Here is an 18,360-nt window from a genome sequence, read left to right on the forward strand (position 1 = left end):
TGAACACAATTCTTAAAAGGATAGAAAATGTTCATCATTAAAATATTTATTATAGTTAACCATAGATATCATGTTCCAGAGACCTAATAAGATCTCATAAATATTCATAAATATTTTTACTAGAGGACAGAATTTAAATTTCTCTGATCATTTTCTAATTCTCATCTTAAATTAACTAACTTATTTGGATCTGAACTCTGTGTCATTCACTTGCTGGTTTTGTGATCTTGGAAAGTTCCTTAAACTTTGGAACCTAACTTTCTCATGTAAAAAAATATTTAACTCCTGAGTGGCAAGAATCAAATCAAATAATTCATATGAAGGACTTAATATTATAGTTAGCACATAGTAGTATAACAAATAGTAATTATTGCTATGATTATTACATTGTCTTTACTATACTACCCAATTCCAGTGGACTAGGATAACAGCAGTCTTGCTACTTAATTTCAGACTCACACTGATTTCTTTTTTTTTCTTTTTAAGAATTCATTTATTTATTCATGAAAGACACAGAGAGAGAGAGGCAGAGACACAGGCAGAGGGAGGAGCAGGCTCCATGCAGGGAGCTCCATGTGGGACTCGATCCTGGGACTCTAGGATCACGCCCTGGGCCGAAGGCGGTGCTAAACTGCTGAGCCACCTGGGCTGCCCATATTATTGATATTGTAAGGAGGCTTATTTATTTTAAATTTTGTTGAGATTTAAGGGAAAAAAAATTATTCCTTCCTTTGATTTTGATTTTGCTGTTAAAGATAAAAATCTAATTTTATTAGGTGAATCTTAGGGTCCTATTTAAAAGTAATTTTCGATATTTATTTGGCCAAGGAATCCTAAAGATCCACGTTTTGCTGCAAGGGTATGACTCTAATTGCTAATTGCTTCAAAGATATACTGTGCTTGCTAGAGATCCAGCCCAACTTGGCAGACAATTTATTCACACAGGGATCATTGTCCTGTGTAACAGAAGCCAAGCTGTTAAGTGTGAGCCATATTCTTTCTTTTTACTGTGAACCTTTTATTCCTACTCTTTCAGTTCGGTTTCTTTATATTGTTGGTGGTTGTCAAGATTCTGTGCTGTTTCATATTTTTAAATAAGTAACCTGAAGGTGAATATGAATTTGCAAATGTTATGGAAGCAAGAGATGTAAAAGCTCCAAATTCAAGTATTTGAAAAAGAGACCTCCTAATTATTTTGAGGAGCAAGGAGGTGGTAATACTGCACTTTGAAGGTGATAGTGTTTTCAGCCACTGTTAACACACGGAGCCATCGTGCCTGGCTGCTTCTGTGTAATTACACCAGTTAACCAATAGAGGGAGCATACAACTCATCTGCTGCCTGGAGTTCCTATGCATGAGTAGCCCATCACCAGCTGTTCCATCCATAGCATCATTTATGCCCTTGAGGCTTTGTGTTCCTGACAGCCAATGAAGAGGCACTGCGGGTTGCCAGCAAGTGCATGAGGAGGCACTCATTTCAAAGGAAGCAGCGATCAAATCCACTGGGGTTCACAGGTTAACAGCAATGGGCTGAGCCGAGTGGGTGAATTTAATGTTAAGGTCCCAGCTCATACTGACTGAGGAGAGGGTTCGTTTATGGGTCAGATCTGGACTTTCAGCATTTAGAGAAGGGAGGGAATGCAACTGTGTAAGATAAATCCATTTTTTTTATACTAGCACTACAGATCATCCCATTCTTTTTCCACTGAGTCCTGTTACATGATTTAATTTTCACACATCACATCAGCTATGGGAGAAAATGATGGAGAATAATGTTAACTAACACTCATTTTGGATTCTGACATATTAGAAAGAAGAGATGATCCTGAAAGAGAGCTGGGTTGATGACAGGTTAGACACATTGTGATGGCAGACCAGTGGAACTCATTTATATGGGTCTCCATGTTCACTTAAGTGACATTCGTTTGCAGACATTCACATACATTGTCTCATCTGTTAGTTTCAAGATGTAATGTTCATTTCACTGATGAGGAAATAGATGCCATAGGAATTAGAGAACCTGCCTAAGAGATACAGCATGATCAGGATCCCATATGCCCACCTGCTAGTTCTGTAAGTGCTGGGCTGCTTTATAAATGGACTTGATTCATGTTTCCACAGTGTTCAGTGGAACTCCACTTCCAAGGAATGTTCACTGGGATGACAAACCATAGCTCCTCAAAAATGGAACTTTGGCATATAATATCTACCTCAGAGCTGATTCTTACTAAATGTTTAATAAACCAAATCAATCACTGAGTTTGAATTAGGTTATAGAATAAGTTTAACACTCAGGGCTTCTGATTTTCACCCCCAGTATCTATCCATTTCTAGATCACAGTAACTTCCTATGTCTCTCTCTCTACCTCTTCTTTCTCATGCTTCCTTCTTTACTTCCTCTCACCCTCCCTCCCTCCCTTCCTTCCGTCAACAAATATTTATTAAATGACTATGTCAGGCACTTTGCAATGTGCTAGAAGTAAAAGGATGAGCAAAAGCAGAGTTCTAGCTGTCACTGCACTTTGCAATGTGCTAGAAGTAACAGGATGAGCAAAAGCAGAGTTCTAGCTGTCACCGAACTTACATTCTTGTGAGAGAGACAGACATTATTTATAAAAGAAAAATGCCAAGAAATATAGGTCATGGACCTGCAGTAGTCGGTTAAGATATAGACTGGGAGGGAGAATCAAGTGTAGGTTTCTTTGAAGAGACAACACTTGAGGTACTGAGAGATGAGTAGGAGTTATCTTATGAATCTTGGAATGATGGAAAGGAATCATTTTTTTAAAAAAAGAACAACATATATAAAGATTCTATAGCTAAAGTGTGGCACATTTGAAAAACTGAAAGAAAGCAAGTGTGGTTACAGTTCAGAGAGCAAGGGGGAGAAGAAAACACATTGGAACATTGGGTAGTCTATCTGGGGCCAGTAAGCTGTGATACGATTTTTTTAAACAGGAAGTGACTTGACTGAATTTCAATATCAAAAATGTACTCCATATACAGGAACTCTCTGCACTTTCTGCACATTTTCTCCAAAAACCTAAAACAAAAACCCTCTTGGGGGATCCCTGGGTGGCTCAGTGGTTTAGTGCCTGCCTTCAGCCCGGGAGTGATCCTGGAGACCCGGGATCGAGTCCCACATCGGACTCCTGTGTGGAGCCTGCTTCTCCCTCTGCCTGTGTCTCTGCCTCTCTCTCTCTCTCTGTGTGTCTCTCATGAATAAATAAAATAAAATCTTAAAAAAAAAAGAAATAAAGCCTCTTAAAAAATGTGTAGAATGGAGGGAGAGGCAGAATAAAGTCTGAGGACAAGTTAGGAAAATAAAACAGTTCTCCAAGACAAAGAGAACCAGGGACTGAACTCGAGGGATGCCCAGAGGTTAAGGAGCTGAGGAGGAACAAGCTATGGTGACCAGAAGACGTGAGCAGTGAAGTAAGAAGGAAACCAAGAAAATGTAGTATCCTTGAAGCCCAGTGAAGAAGGTATATCAGGAAAGAGGAAGTGATCAGTGTGTGAAATGGCTTGACTGGGCAATTATTATGAGGCCTCAAACAATCATTTAGAAAAATTAGAGGCCATTGATGACATAATATAAGGAAAAGTTTGGTGGAGCTAAGGGGGTGGTGCATAAGTAGACTGAGGCAAAGACAAGAATTGGGGAGAGTATAGTATGGAGTATAGAACAGTTTTGTTGCAAAAAGAAGCAAAACATACAAACTAATGGATAATGAAAAGTTTGGTTAGGATGATTTTTTAAATCAGAGGATAATAACATGATTGTGTGGTCATATTTTTCAAAGTTTAGCATGCATAAGATTAATTTACTTTTGTAAAAAAAAATGCCAACTCCAAGGTTACTGCTTTAAGCGTATGGGCACAAAAAATATGGAAGACAAAACTACAAACAAGATGGAAACAGTACAATCAATAGATGATGGCTCTCTAAAAGGTTAGACTGGACGGAATTCTAAGACAGATGAAGGACAGGACTTAGGAAGGAAAAGGACAGTTCCTCTATTATAATATAGGGAAAGAGGACCAAATGCAGAAGTAACTGGTTTTGAATATAGTTGATCTGTGAACAATGTGTGTTTCAACTGCATGGGTCCAGCTGTACGTTCTTTTTTTTTTTTTCCATAAATATAGTACTGTAAATTTATTTTCTTTCTGATTTTCTTAGTAATATTTTATTTTCTCTAGTTTACTTTATCATATTCCTTTAACATACAAACTGTTACTCAAGTGTTTATGTTATTGGTAAGGCAGGTTTGGTCAACAATAGGCTATTAACAGTTAAGTTTGGGGGGAGTCAAAAGTTATATGTGGATTTTTGGCTGCATGGGAGTCAGTGCCCCAAGCCCCAAGTTATTCAAAGGTCAACTGTATTTGATATCAGGAAATTGGGGGTGATTTCCATAAAATTAAGTTGGCAATAGGTTATCCATGGGAGAGAACAGCTGATCAAAAATAAAATACAAAATAAATAAACTCTTCAAATGATAATTGATTTGTATCAGTTATAACCATATCAGAATGAGTTATTTGTCTTTCAAAGAGCCCATTGTGACACATCATAGCCCCTAGATTAGAGTCAAGTAGCCCTAAGTACAGATCTATCATTATCTCCCCTGTGATTCCTGTAAGCAAAGTGACACATCAGAAATAATGAGTCATGAAAAGACAATGTGATTGGTGCTGAAAGAATGAACCCTATACCATGTCATGCCCCTGCACTAATTGTTTTCCAGAAGCCTTAATTGCCTGTCTGGGTACTCTTTGCTCCTCAACACCCTGAATGACAAGTTGGTAATTCACTACTGAAGACTTGAACAACTTGATAAGATCTATCAAGCACTCCTTTTGGCTTCCTCCTCCTGACTAGACACATTGCAGTAGTATTTAACACATTAGTACACCACTGTTAGAAAGGGACTCATTCCCAAAGAAAATAAGCCTGATTTTAAAAACAAAAGATAATAGCAACACAGGGGGGCATGTCTAGTCTATTTATTTCATGCAAAATGCTAAAAACAAACCTAGAAGCAAAATTAAGAATTTTAATTTTTTTTTAGAGATTTATTTGGTCATGAAAGACACACACACACACACACACAGAGAGAGAGAGAGAGAGAGAGAGAGAGAGAGGCACAGGCAGAGGGAGAAGCAGGCTCCATGCGGGGAGCCCGACGTGGGACTGGATCCCAGGTCTCCAGGATCACACCCTGGACTGAAGGTGGCGCTAAACCACTGAGCCACCAGGGCTGCCCAAAATTAAGAATTTTAAATTCAAGGATAACTTATAGGAAAGTGTAGCTAGATATAAAATATTTGTTCTTTCTCTGAACAGCCTCCATTTCTATTTCACTTGTTCTTAGCTAATACTTTGGTTGCTATATCACTCAGGATTTCCATTATTTATGAAAGGATTAAGTAGAATTCTGGATTGTGGCTTGATGCATAGCAAGGTCTGAATTTTTGCTTCTTTCTTTGAGTAATGGGATGGGACTCAAGTAGTCAGTAATAAATATAACAAGAGTTTGCCTCATAAAAAGAGAAGCTTCTGGAAGAACAGCAATGTTTTTCTTCTTCTTGTCCCTATTTTATTTTTATTTTTATTTTATTTATTCATGAGAGACACAGAAAGAGAGAGCAAGAGGCAGAGACACAGGCAGAGGGAGAAGCAGGCTCCATGCCAGGGAGCCAAACGTGGGACTCAATCCTGGGTCTCCAGGATCACGCCCTAGGCTGAAGATGGCACTAAACCGCTAAGCCATCTGGGTTGCCCTCTTCTTGACCCTATTATGGACTGAGTTGTATTTCCCCAAAATTCATATGTTGAAGTCCCAAGCCCTAGTACCTCAGAGTCTGACCCTGTTTGGGGATGGGGTCTTATAGAGGCAAATAAGTTAAAATGAGATCATGCGAGTAGACCCTAGTTCAAACTGACTACTGTCTTTATAGGAAAGGGAAATTTTAAGACACAGATGGATGCAAATGAAAGACTTTGAGAAGATACAGGAAGAAGGCAGCCAACTGATGCTTTAGAAGAAATCCACTTCTGCTAACATCTTCATCTTGGATTTCTAGCCTCCATAGTTGTAAGAAAAAAAATTTCTGTTTTTTAAGCCACCTAGTGTATGGTACTTTGTTAGAGGGTCTCTGAAAACTAATAAGCACTTTTTCCTACCCACTCCTCTTTCTTGTCATAGACACAAAATGTTATTTTAAAAGCGTGCTGATCAAGTAGGAGAGGAGTTCATGGGAAACCTTTTTGTATGGGATCAGGGGATCCTTAAACCAATGCTACTTCGTAGCAGTCTAGTGACTGTCCTCTAAAGTTGGTGAGGGCCATTAGACTCATAGCTGGTTGATGCACTTTGAATTAATATAAAAGTTCAAATTTAGGTTTATTACTCTGATGTTTGAAATATAAGCACTTGATTAGCATTGAGTTCTATATTTTCACAAAATTAGCTGAATGCCTGTGAGGATAGCCTGGTATCTGAATGCAGCTAAGCTCCCTAAGAATCAGGACTTCTTTGAATTGGCACTGTAAACGAAACAGCCAAGTGGGTAGCTCCCCAGGACAGCCTGGATCAGTAGGACACACACATGAATCACACTGCATGTCCCCAGTACATCCCCTCTCTCTATTCCACAAGTACCCCTTTCTGGTCTCAAAATTTCCTTTATGCTTTGCCAATATTTCTTCTGCCTGAAATTCCTAACCCCAGAGTCATCTAATCAAAATCCTGTCATTTCTTTAAATTCTAACTGCAGACTCACCATATATCTAAAGCAAACAGTTAGGTATTTAGCAAAACAGTTAGCAAAGTGCCTGGAATGAATTGGGGTTTTATAATTCCTAGGTGGTTCTTCTGCTAAATTGCCAGATTTCTTATTTAGGCTGTAGGGATGTCAGCAGGTTAGACCAGTATATTTCTGCAAGATCCAGGATATTTCAGGATTGCCATTTGGGCCCTTCTAGGCCTGATGTAATGGGGCTGTAAAGAAGAACAATTTTTAAGAAAGGCAGCATTTGAATAATGAACCAGGCAAATGAACCTAAAGATGAATAGACAAAGATAACATTTGTTTCAAAGCCAGGAAGTCCAACAGGCTCAAGGGTGCATGACTGGGTTGCAGATGATTCTTGAGATTTCACTTTTTGAAACATTCAGAAGGACTTCAGTTCAGTTTTCTATTAAGAAGGAAAAGAAGGAGAAGAAGGGGGAGGAAGAAGAAGAGGAAGAGGGGAAGAAGAGGAGGGGGAGAAAAGGAAAGGAAAGGAAAAAGAAAAGAGAAAAGAAACAAAAAAAAGAAGGAAAAGGAAAGAAAGTAAAAGAAAAGAATGAAAGAGCCTCCCCTGGTTTGCTGAGAGTTGGCACAGGGCCTAGTGATATGCCAGTTTTACCCTCGCTGAAAGCTTAGTTCCCATCCCAAATTATCAGCAGATGTCTGCTGCACACTCATTTTCCTTCTGCTACACTCCTTTTCCTGTGAAGTATGTTTTCTCTTTCTCATTCCCATATCATTTCTAACATATTGGTTGTTCTGTTGACTGGCCACCAACTCACTCAGACACTCTTTCCCCAGCTAAGATACAGCTCCAAGAGGCCCTACCACAGGAAAAAAACAACCTGGAGAAACTCTCTTTTCATAATAACAGGCACTGACACTTGTTAAGCACTTCGCTACTTTCTTAACATGACTGGATTGCAAAGCCCTCTTCAATTATTGGATAAAAAAAGACAGGTAAACATACACAGCCCATGAATGCATAATTAAAAGAATGTCACAAAGGAAAGGGAAGGAGGAAAATCACATTTGTGCCAACGAATAGCTTGTTAGTAAACAGCTGCTGCCACCCAAATACTAAAAGACACTATTGGTTTTAGTGTTAATGAAGGATGCAGTGCAAACTACTTTTCTTTTAAAGAGTACAGTCTGTGAAATTCATGAACTTCTCTGGTCTCCAGTATCCTTCAGTGTAGAGAAAGCTATGATCAAGTTGAATAATTCAGAGCTGCAAGGCTTTTAAAATTTTGATTAATACAGTGCCATCATTCCATAGATAATAAAACTGAAGTCTAGTTTATTCATTAATTCAACAGACCTACGTGGAGCATATACTATAGGACAGCCACTCTGTCAGGCACCAGGGATAGAATTCAAGAGCTTCAAATCTAATGAGGAAGAAAGAGAATACAGACAACATAAGATAAGAAATGTGAGTCCCAAGGAGAGATGAAAAAAATGCAGAGTACATTAACTTTTTAAACCTTTAATCTCATTTATTTGTCCTCTTTATTTTTCTCAACTCCTAGATATTTGGCTTCTATGGGATCTAGAAAATAAACCTATCCATATTCTTGTCCTGAATTGGTATAAGAAAGCTGTAGATTGTGGTGGTTTTGTGGACTCAGATGGATGTGAAACCTGGTTTCAGCATTTATTAGAAATGTGAATGTACACTACTGCTTACCAGAAAGGAAATTGGTATCAATCACAAATGTGGTCACAGATTAAATGAGTCATTGTATATAAAGCCTGGCATGTTTTATATAAGGCCAGACACCTATTTCAGTAAACCTTAGCTGTAAATATGATAGCAGTGTTTCTCATTGCTGATGTTAAAGGAAACTTGGTGGGTTAGGGGTAGAGAGATGTTAATAAATGAGTGGTAAGAAAAATAAGCTACCCCTCTGAGAAAACGAGCTCATTAGTTCTCCCAGTAAGCAAAGTAGTGTCATTTTCCTTAAGATTAAATTTTTAAGATGCTAGCGTACATTGTAAAACTGTGAGTTTAGAAGCCACTTTGAGCTTGTTTGATCTTGCAAGGGATGCCTCCATTTTAGAATACTTATATCTCCCTGCACTTGTACAGACTAAACAAAACATGGTTTTGTTTTGTTTTGTTTGTGTGTTTGTTTTCATGCTAAGCACACCCATCTCCTATTATTGATATTCATTTCTTAAAAAGTTACATAACAGAGTTCAGCTCTGGGCAGAATCTGGAGTTCTAAATGAGCTAAGACAGGGTTTAAACAGAGAATTTTGGTTTGGTCACTAAAAGTTTTTAGATTCATCATGATTGGGGGGGGGAGGTATTATTAAAAGATGACGCTTCTAAATAAAACTGTTGGCAAACCACTCCTGAATCATGATTTTGAGGCTGTGGGTGATGCTAGGGCCTGGGGAGACAGGCTGTCTCAGAGTTCTAATTCTGGCTCTGGTGGCACCAGTGGGGATTAGTGATTTATATTAGTATCTTCAGCTTCTTTTTCATAGGTTTGCTTTTTTTATCTAGCTACAGGATCCATAAGCTATGGCCCATGGGCCAAATCTGGTCTACTATCTATTTTTTATATGTTTTTAAGTGGTTGGAAAAAAATCAAAAGAAAAGTAATATTTCTTGCTATTTGAGCATTATATAAAATCCAAAATTTTGGTGTTCATTAATAAAGTTTTATTGGAACACAGTCAATACCCATTTGTTTACACTAAAATGGCAGAGTTGAGTAGTTACAATAGAGATGATCTGGCCTGCAAAACCTAAAATATTTATTCCCTGGTCCTTTCCAGAAAATCTTTGCTGACCTCTGATGTGGCATACAGAATGAATACTAGAATTAAATGGGGATGGATGAACATTCTACCAATTCCGTAAAAGAGCACTCTTCAATAAACACTCTTCACAAGTGTGATCATAAGATCACACTCCAAATCGGTTCACAAATGTGCCAAATGCCTTCTGGTTGACATGGCAGCCACTAGAATTTCAAGGGATTACAAACATTTCAAAATGCCCTTTGTATCATTTTAATAGCCTCTTTCAAATGTATATTTTAAGGCATTTTAAGTAGGAAGGGAATTTTGAAGCAATTTTTCTTAAATAAAAGAATACACAGTAGCAAAAACATGCTGATTTTCAAGGCATTTATTTAATTCATGTTCAGAATTACTTGTGTATATAGAATTATGTTTTCATACCATAAACAACTCCTACTCACATTCTCTAAATGATTTCCACACATTAACTAAGAAAAAAAAATACAAGCTTCAAGGCTGCCTACAGACTTAGGCAGACAAAAAAAAGAGATTGTCCTAGTTGCCTTTGGGTAACAAATATAATTACATGGATTTTGCCTTACTGTACTAACACAAAAGGGGGGGGGGAGTTGAGATAAAGAGAGTGGCATAAATTAAATGCCTTAGCAGCATATTTAACTAATGATTAAGAAAATGACCAACTTTTATGCCTGTTTTTTGCTAGAATACTATTAAAATATCTCCACATTTTCACACAAAATAGACATCAAATATTGGTTTACATTTTTAAATGTCATTTAAATGACAGCAAATTAATATAAACAATGACTTTATTCATCCTAAGACAAATTGTAAATATAGACATGGGTGATAAACTACCATTGCAGGTGCCAAATAATTATCTCAAAAATCAAAAACTGGCCAAGCTTTCTTCTTTCTCATAGACACCCAGAGCTATCTCTCAGAACTATCTATTTTCATATGGCCTATTCCATAGTGCAGCTGCATTGACCATCTAAATTGGTTCAAGTTTTGGTAAATTAAAAATTGTGCAGTCTCCAGACCCAGGAAATGTTCCGCCTAGAAAGAGTTCTTTTTATAAATGCATGAAATAGGTCTGGAGAGTTACATTATCATAGAACCAGTAGAGAAAACAACTAGACCAGGGGGATAAAAGTAAAAACTGATTAACTGTATACCATGTGATTACAAATAAGAGAAAAAAAATTTTTTTGTCACATTTATGCATGCATGTATACAGATGGCATAGATAGATGCATAGGAACATAGAGATAAATAGCTAAATATGGAGAAAAAGATAAATTGATAAATAGAAATTAATAAAGTCTCTGGACCCCAAATTTAAGCTATGGATCTTAATCTAGAGTCCACCATTGGGTTTCAGGGAATCTTTGAAATCCCCCAAATTGTTTGCAATTTCGTTAAGTATTTACATTTTTCTGACAAAATGATACACAATGCCGTTTTTGGATTAAGTCCCCATGCTCCCTAACTTTTCACTTAGCTCATAAAAATGCTGAAATTTACGGAAGTGATACGCAATTGTCAGAGGGTACTGGAAATAATTAGCATAGTAACAGCTAATGGCAGGATAGATGACAACTTCTCCTTTTGTGAAGGGCTTAATTTCATTTCCAGGCAGATGAAAATCACTTTGGATTACCCTTCAAAATTCCTCTCTTTTATTTTTTCATTTCCATAGCTGTCTCTTAATCTCTCATCTCCTTTTCTTCTTTTCCTGGAGGAGGGATGAAGATAAGAAAACCTTCCAGTTCTAGTTATTATTGATTTGGGACACTGGGACGACATGGAGCTTTGAGAGTCTGGAATATTGGTAACTACCCTTGAAAATCATAATGAGTCTTCCCTTGGAGAATACCTGTGCAGGTCAGTGTACTGCTTTCCAACATACAAGTAATATTAAGTGTGCTTGCTGGTGGCTAGATAGTGAGTGATAACTTGGCTAGCATGTGAAGGGAGTCTGTGAAGAAGCTGAGACAGTTTTAGCAAAATGAGTTCCATAATGAAGAATGCTGAGCTCCAGCATGAAACAGTTTTCTGTAGGAAAAAATTACAAGATGCACATTCCTTCTGTGACATAGTTATTCACATATAAGTAAGGCATCTGCAGGCAAGTGAGTTTTTCTCTCCAGTTTTTTACGACAGGATAGCTGTGACCTTAGAACATACGTTCAAAAGAACTGTAAGTGGGCACCTTTCTCTAGTCCTATTTTTATGATAGGCTTAAACATAGAAATAATTGCAAATAAATGAGAATGTCTATTCTCACTTCAAGTGCCAAAGTCTTAATACAAAAATATCTATTTCCCTTAGTAATAATAAAAATCTGCATGCTCATATTTCAGAAATCCAGCTCCATCCTCTAACACTTCATATTCTTAAGCCAGAATCTATATAACTTCATTTTGATTTTCTGGAACTTTACCTTTGTAAAGATAAGTCAGTCACACACTCACACACACACACACACACACGCACATGCATTCACTGATAGTGTCAGCTATTTGACCATTGATTGAATTTATTGTGCTTCAGTTTCTTTACCTGGAAATGGAGACAACAGAGCTGGCCTCCTGGAGCTGTCATAATGATCAAATTAAATGATAGATACAAAGAGCCTGGAACATTGCCTGTGATACAGAAAGCTAGATACAAATAAAGCTATAGCTACTCTCATGGATTCCCTACTGCTCTGTCTAGATCCTAGAGGCTGGTATGTTGGCTACTGATGACTCACAGAAGCCTTCATGGAAATTGCTCTTCTTTGCAACAGGGAGCTGCTTCACCGGAGTTTATCTGTCTTCCCTTTCCCCATCACAACTAGACTAGCTGATACCAGGAAACCATGTCTGGTTCCTTTTAGAGTAGCTCTGAGGGGGATTCCAGCTCTGGGGCCCCTGCAGCATCAGCTGAGACCTCAATTGCAACTGTGCTGTGGGCCAGCTCCTCCTTATGCCTGATCCTGCTTTCTTTGCTTCTCACAGATGAAATATCTCCAGAGGGCATTTCCCCCACTACATGGTTTAAAAATCTGTCTATCTGTCTATCTATCTATCTAACATCTATCTATCCATCCATCTTATGTATCTATGTATCTATCTATCCATCTATCTATCTTCTATCTCCAGTATACTTAACATACAGTGCTATATTAGTTTCAAGTATATGATATAATGATTCAAAAATTTTATGCATGAATCAAGATAAGGTATTTTTAACCTCCTTCCCCTGTTTCACCCATTCCCCCATCCACCTGTACTCTGGCAACCATTTTATTCTACTGTATTTAAGAGTATGGTTTTTTGTTTTTTGTTTTTGTTGTTGTTGTTCATTTGTTTGGCTTCTCTTTTTTTGTATATTTTTCATTGGAGTTTGATTTGCCAACATATAGTATAACACCCAGTGCTGATCCCGTCAAGTGTCCCCCTCAGTGTCCATCACCCAGTCACCCCATCCCTCCGCCCTCCTCCCCTTCCACTAACCTTTCTTTGTTTCCCAGAGTTAGGAGTCTCATGTTCTGTCTCCCTCTCTGATATTTCCTACTCATTTTCACTCCTTTCCCTTTAATCCCTGTCACTACTCTTTATATTTCTCGAATGAATGAAACCGTATGTTTGCCCTTCTCCCATTGACTTACTTCACTCAGCATAATACCCTCCAGTTCTATCCACGTTGAAGCAAACGGTGGGTATTCGTCATTTCTAATGGCTGAATAATATTCTCAAATTCTACATATGAGGGGAATCATATGGTATTTGCATTCCTCTGACAGGCTTGTTTCATTTAACATTATACCCTCCAGATCCATCCATATTTTTGCAAATGGCAATTTCATTATTTTTTAAAAACAATATAAAATATGCATACTATAATATTTTCTTTATCCATTCACCTGTTGATAGATACTTGAGTTGCTTCCACATCCTGGCTATTCTAAATAATACTAAATGATGCTGCAATAAACATAGGGATGCATATATCTTTTCAATCCACAATTCACCTTTTAACATCACTATCCATCAGAGAATGTTTCTCCAGAATCCAATCAAAGAGCACAGACAAATATAGATAAAAAGTTGTCTTTCCATTACCCTGGAATTGCTGTTAAGATCAAAATCTGAAGAGAAAAACTACTAAAAACTCACCTTCTAAGTTGAAAACCACAATGGAAGTTGTACCTAGCCACTTCCCTTCAGGGCTTACAGAAAATGCATTTCAGAGAAAAAACCCAAACCCCATTTCTCTGCCCCTGACTATGACAAGAGGAAAATTAGGACAGAGAAAGTGCCTCTTGGAGAAAAGTTTTCAAAATAAACCCTATTTTTTTTTTTTATAAACCCTATTTTTAAGGGGAGGAAAAGAAATTTTCTCAGCCATCAGAACAAGTCAGGAAAGCACAGGAGAGTTGCTGGTAAATTCTGAAGTATGCTAGAACTGTCATTTATACTTTCTCCAAGTTGAAGACTAACATGAAGATTTGCAAGTCATTCTATCTGCAGGGCCTGAGGCTCATGCTTCATGGAGAAAAGGGAAAGATGACAGCATTGAAGGAAGCGGTAATAGCGAAAGAGCCTTTGTTATCCCGCCTTAACAGACCAGGATATGTGAGTTTCCTGGTAGCTGGATAAGCATAAAGAAAGCAGCTGGCCTTGGGGCCTTCTGATGGTATCCCATCTAACAGGACCATGCCTACATTGGAAAATCCTACTATGTGAAGCAGATTTCCCATTCGAGGGATCCTGAATAATTCACAAATGTACTCTATGAGTGAATCAGCTTTTGGAGAGGGTGGTAATAACCAGTCAGTGTTAAGAGGACAACCTAAGCAACAGCTTCTGTGTAGACACACTTCTATCTTCTTCCATCTTTCTCTTGGTGGCATTATCAGAAAGGAAGGCAGAGAAATGGGACATAAAGAATTTCCCTCCACTTTAGCTACTAGAGCTACAAAGAGGACTTTGCTGCACCAGGGGATGGAGAGATCTTACACAGCAGGAAATAAGAGTTCAATACAACCAAGTTAGGAGTAGCTATCGCCAATAATAAAACCATTTCATATGATTGTGAGTCCTCCATAAACCCAGTAAACATACACACTTCAATGAGTATTTATCCAGCACCTTGCATTTTACCACACCAGGTGTTAGAGACACCAAGATGAAAAGAAAGAGGTGGCTCCTACCTCTTATGGAATACACATTTCTTGTCTCCTTTTGCCAGCCTGCAGTCTCTGAATCTCTGTCTTCCCCCTCTGACAGACTATTCTTCAAAGAAAGTTAAGAATCATCATCCATTAATTACTCTGTTTAGTTCTTTTAAGCATCATAAGGAAAATTTGCCCAGAACACATTTTGAGAAGCAAAGAGACTGACTGCATTTTCTTGAAATAAGTACTATATGTTAAATTCTGCCAACATTCCTTTCTCAACCACATTTCCCCAATGCTTAGCACTTGGCCATAAAAGTTCACTCCAGTCTACAATTTGGCATGCCTGACAGCAAAGTCTTCAAATTTGCCAATTTGGCTAAAATCCCCATTTTGAATAAGAGGTAGAGAAATAGGAAAAAAAAAAACTGGAGCGAAATGCTATAAATCATGGAATTATTTAGAGACAATCCATTTCATGGGATAATAACAAGTCTGAAAGAAGCTAATCCTAAATTATGGTAGATTTGTTTTCAGATAGATTTTTTAAAAAAATTTAAAACCTGCATAGAAATATACAAACAAATCTAAGTAATATACAAAGATCTGAGACTTTCAATTCTACTGAGAAATCTTTTTTTGTATTATTTACACATAGCTATTACTTAATTTCAGAGGACATTTCAGACTAAAGCAAAACAGAAATGACAACACAAAAACTATCTACATGGCATATATGGATATATATATACACACACATATATAAAATTATAAAGAATTATATACTATAATATAATATCCTATAATACAAAGAATTATAAAGATATACAGCACCTAAACCAACAAACTGTGTATGTGTATATATATATATGCGCAAAGTACATATATATATGTACACACTCATACACAAAGGTGTGTGTATATATAAGGTACTAGATTATTTGGCAAAGAGCTTTTGGGAGGCTTTTGTTAGTTTTGTTGGAAATCAGTATTGGCAGGTGAGATTAAAGGATTTAATCCTATCCATTGATATACCTTGGGTAGTTGGGCTTGAGGTATTTGTACATAAGGACAAAATCATGTTGGATCTGCAAACATCATTTGTAGGATGAGTTTTCAAATGATTGAGAGAATTCCACAGACAAAGCCTATATAGAATAAGAATGTTTTCTTAGGATCTGCTGCCAGGCAGGACTACAGAAGGTTCTGTACAAGGCACTGACCACATTTCTGCAGTCCTTCCTGTTTACCACACTGTCTGAAAAATGAAAACACTCTTGCAGCTTTCCAGATTCCCTGTGTCAAACTATCACACAACTAGAATACTTAAAAAACATTATCTTATCATTCTCATTTGCAAAGATGGATCAAGTGTATTTAGTAATCCTAATTTTGCAAAAATTGTCCAGAAATCATGTGATACATATCCACACATTTTCATACAAGTACAGAAGTATTTGTCTGGAAATTCTATCTTAATGTGAGGTGCACACTAATAAAGCCTCGATGACCAAGATTAATGGCACAAACACTGGATTCTCAATGTAGCCAGGGTGTTTTTCCAACACTCTCTTTAAAGAAGTATTTGGCACAATTCTCTTGCCACTCCTTAAGGTAATTCAGAATTATAAAACCTAATTTGGAAGCTACTATATATTGTATTAATGATTCAGGAGTCATCTTTTCAAAGGAGCTATGGGCATAATATGTTTATTTCCATAATTACTGCAGCAAACCTAAATTTCCTTGAAGATATTTTTTTTGAAAGGACAACCTTCAGATTTCACATCACACAGTCTTAAACTTCTTAGGCTTTGCTCATCAAAAGCCATTATGTCACATGCCCTGCACATGAAACGCATGCCCTAGAGCAACAATCTTAGAGGGGGAAGTTTGGAGGCTTGCTGGGCTTGAACACACAATTCTTTCTAGAACAATCTTGACAGTATCCATCTATGTTATATCAGAACACCTTCACCAAAAGATGAAATCTCAACTCATTTAGCAGACAGAATGACAGCACAGACCTTTCATATTATTGGAGATAAGGAGTCAAAGCTGTCAGTTTAATACCATGTTCACTTAAAAGCCAATAGGCACTAATGTTGCAAATAAATAGGGAAGGAAATTTCCTCTAGTGATACTTCAAAGACTTTGCAACATCTGGAATTTGGTTCCATACAGGGTATTCCACTAAAAAGTAAGTATAAAAAGATTTTAATAGGGCAAACAAGATTCAGGTTTCTTACAATGTGTTCTCCCTGGGGGAAAACAAATAATACAAGGCATCTGACTAACCTTTCTGCACTTCAGCTGCATTAATTAACATTTAGTCATGGATTCCATCATGAGCCAGATGAACTCAGTGCTACAGCTGTTTCCAGTGAGGGGGGGAAATATGCTTCCACATTTTAGATTCCCAGCATTTATAAATCTGGAAAAAATGTTTTATTGACTGCCTTTGTGCCAGCATTATTGGTATGCTTTACATATTAGTCACCCAAATAAATTCACATACATCCTAGACTGTGATTAAATCAGTGTCAGTATCGCATGAACTGGGTTAGCCAGAGCCAACGCTATAAAAGCCACGTTCCTAATCCTTTTCCTTACATCAAGGATTAAGGAAGGGCTAAAAAACAGATCAAAGAAGTAGATCATGGCCTTGAAACAAAAATTATTGTTGAGTGAATCAAATATTTAAGTGGAGATCAGGTACTTTGAGAGAGAAGGATGCAGATGACTAGGAAAAAAAAAAAAGAACAGATGTTGAAGAAATTTACCTACAGGATCTCATGGCTTGGCAGAGATGTCCTTCATGCTACAAGCCAAACATGTGGAAGTGGTTGGTTGGGAGCAAAGCTGAGTTACAGAACTGCATAGCTTGGCTAGTTGCTGAAAGAGGATTTTTGTTTTATTTTATTTTTAGAGCAAAGGTTCCTTTAAGATGCAGTCTGTGAAGAACTGTGACTGAATCAGCTGGGCAATGCATACCAACTATAACACCTTGTCCAATTTCTTTCTCTTTTTTTTTTTGCCAAATTTCATATCACAAGAGAACTATAAAACTGATTTTGTCTCTAGTAGTCCCTTATAAATGCTATGTCATGACTTCTGGTCAACTCTGGAATCTCATGAGGACAAATGGATATCCAGTAGTAATATGGCCATGTGTCTTTTATGTGTTTGTGTGTTCGATCATTTGTACTGGTATACAAACCTGGAATAATAACCTTTGTAAATGCTAACCGAACTTGACACTTGCTTTTCCAAATTAATGGTCTTCACCACAACCCAAGAAGAATAAAGGTTGTGTGTCTTCACTTTTAATAACATGGAATGGCATCAAGTTAAACCAGAAAAATATCCTACCTGGAACTACTTCAAAGAGGAATTTTCCTGGGCTCTCTTCATTGCATGGATGTTCAAGGACTTTATTTCCAGGCAGAAAAATAGTACCCTGTGAACACAAATATCCCAAACATCAACATCATCATAAGGCAAATACTGAATATCATCATCATCATCAATGAATATCCGAAGTGTATTTGTCATCCAGGATACAGTAATATGCATCAGACTCATTTATATTCCCAACTAATCAAAAATCATGTAAC

General features: G+C 37.4%; 1 protein-coding gene across 4 annotated transcripts in view; it reads right to left on the minus strand.

Moving 5' to 3' along the window:
• Window positions 1–18,360, minus strand: part of ARHGAP24 (Rho GTPase activating protein 24) — a 735,186-nt gene that overhangs the window by 258,322 nt on the left and 458,504 nt on the right. For all 4 annotated transcript variants that reach the window (XM_072755700.1, XM_072755701.1, XM_072755702.1 and 1 more), the window contains one exon: window positions 18,116–18,203. In XM_072755700.1, coding sequence (XP_072611801.1) covers window positions 18,116–18,203 — 88 coding nt within the window. The remainder of the gene's footprint in view (window positions 1–18,115; window positions 18,204–18,360) is intronic.

Source organism: Vulpes vulpes, chromosome 4 (assembly GCF_048418805.1).
Source record: "Vulpes vulpes isolate BD-2025 chromosome 4, VulVul3, whole genome shotgun sequence".
In the NCBI taxonomy this organism is placed as follows: Eukaryota; Metazoa; Chordata; class Mammalia; order Carnivora; family Canidae; genus Vulpes; species Vulpes vulpes.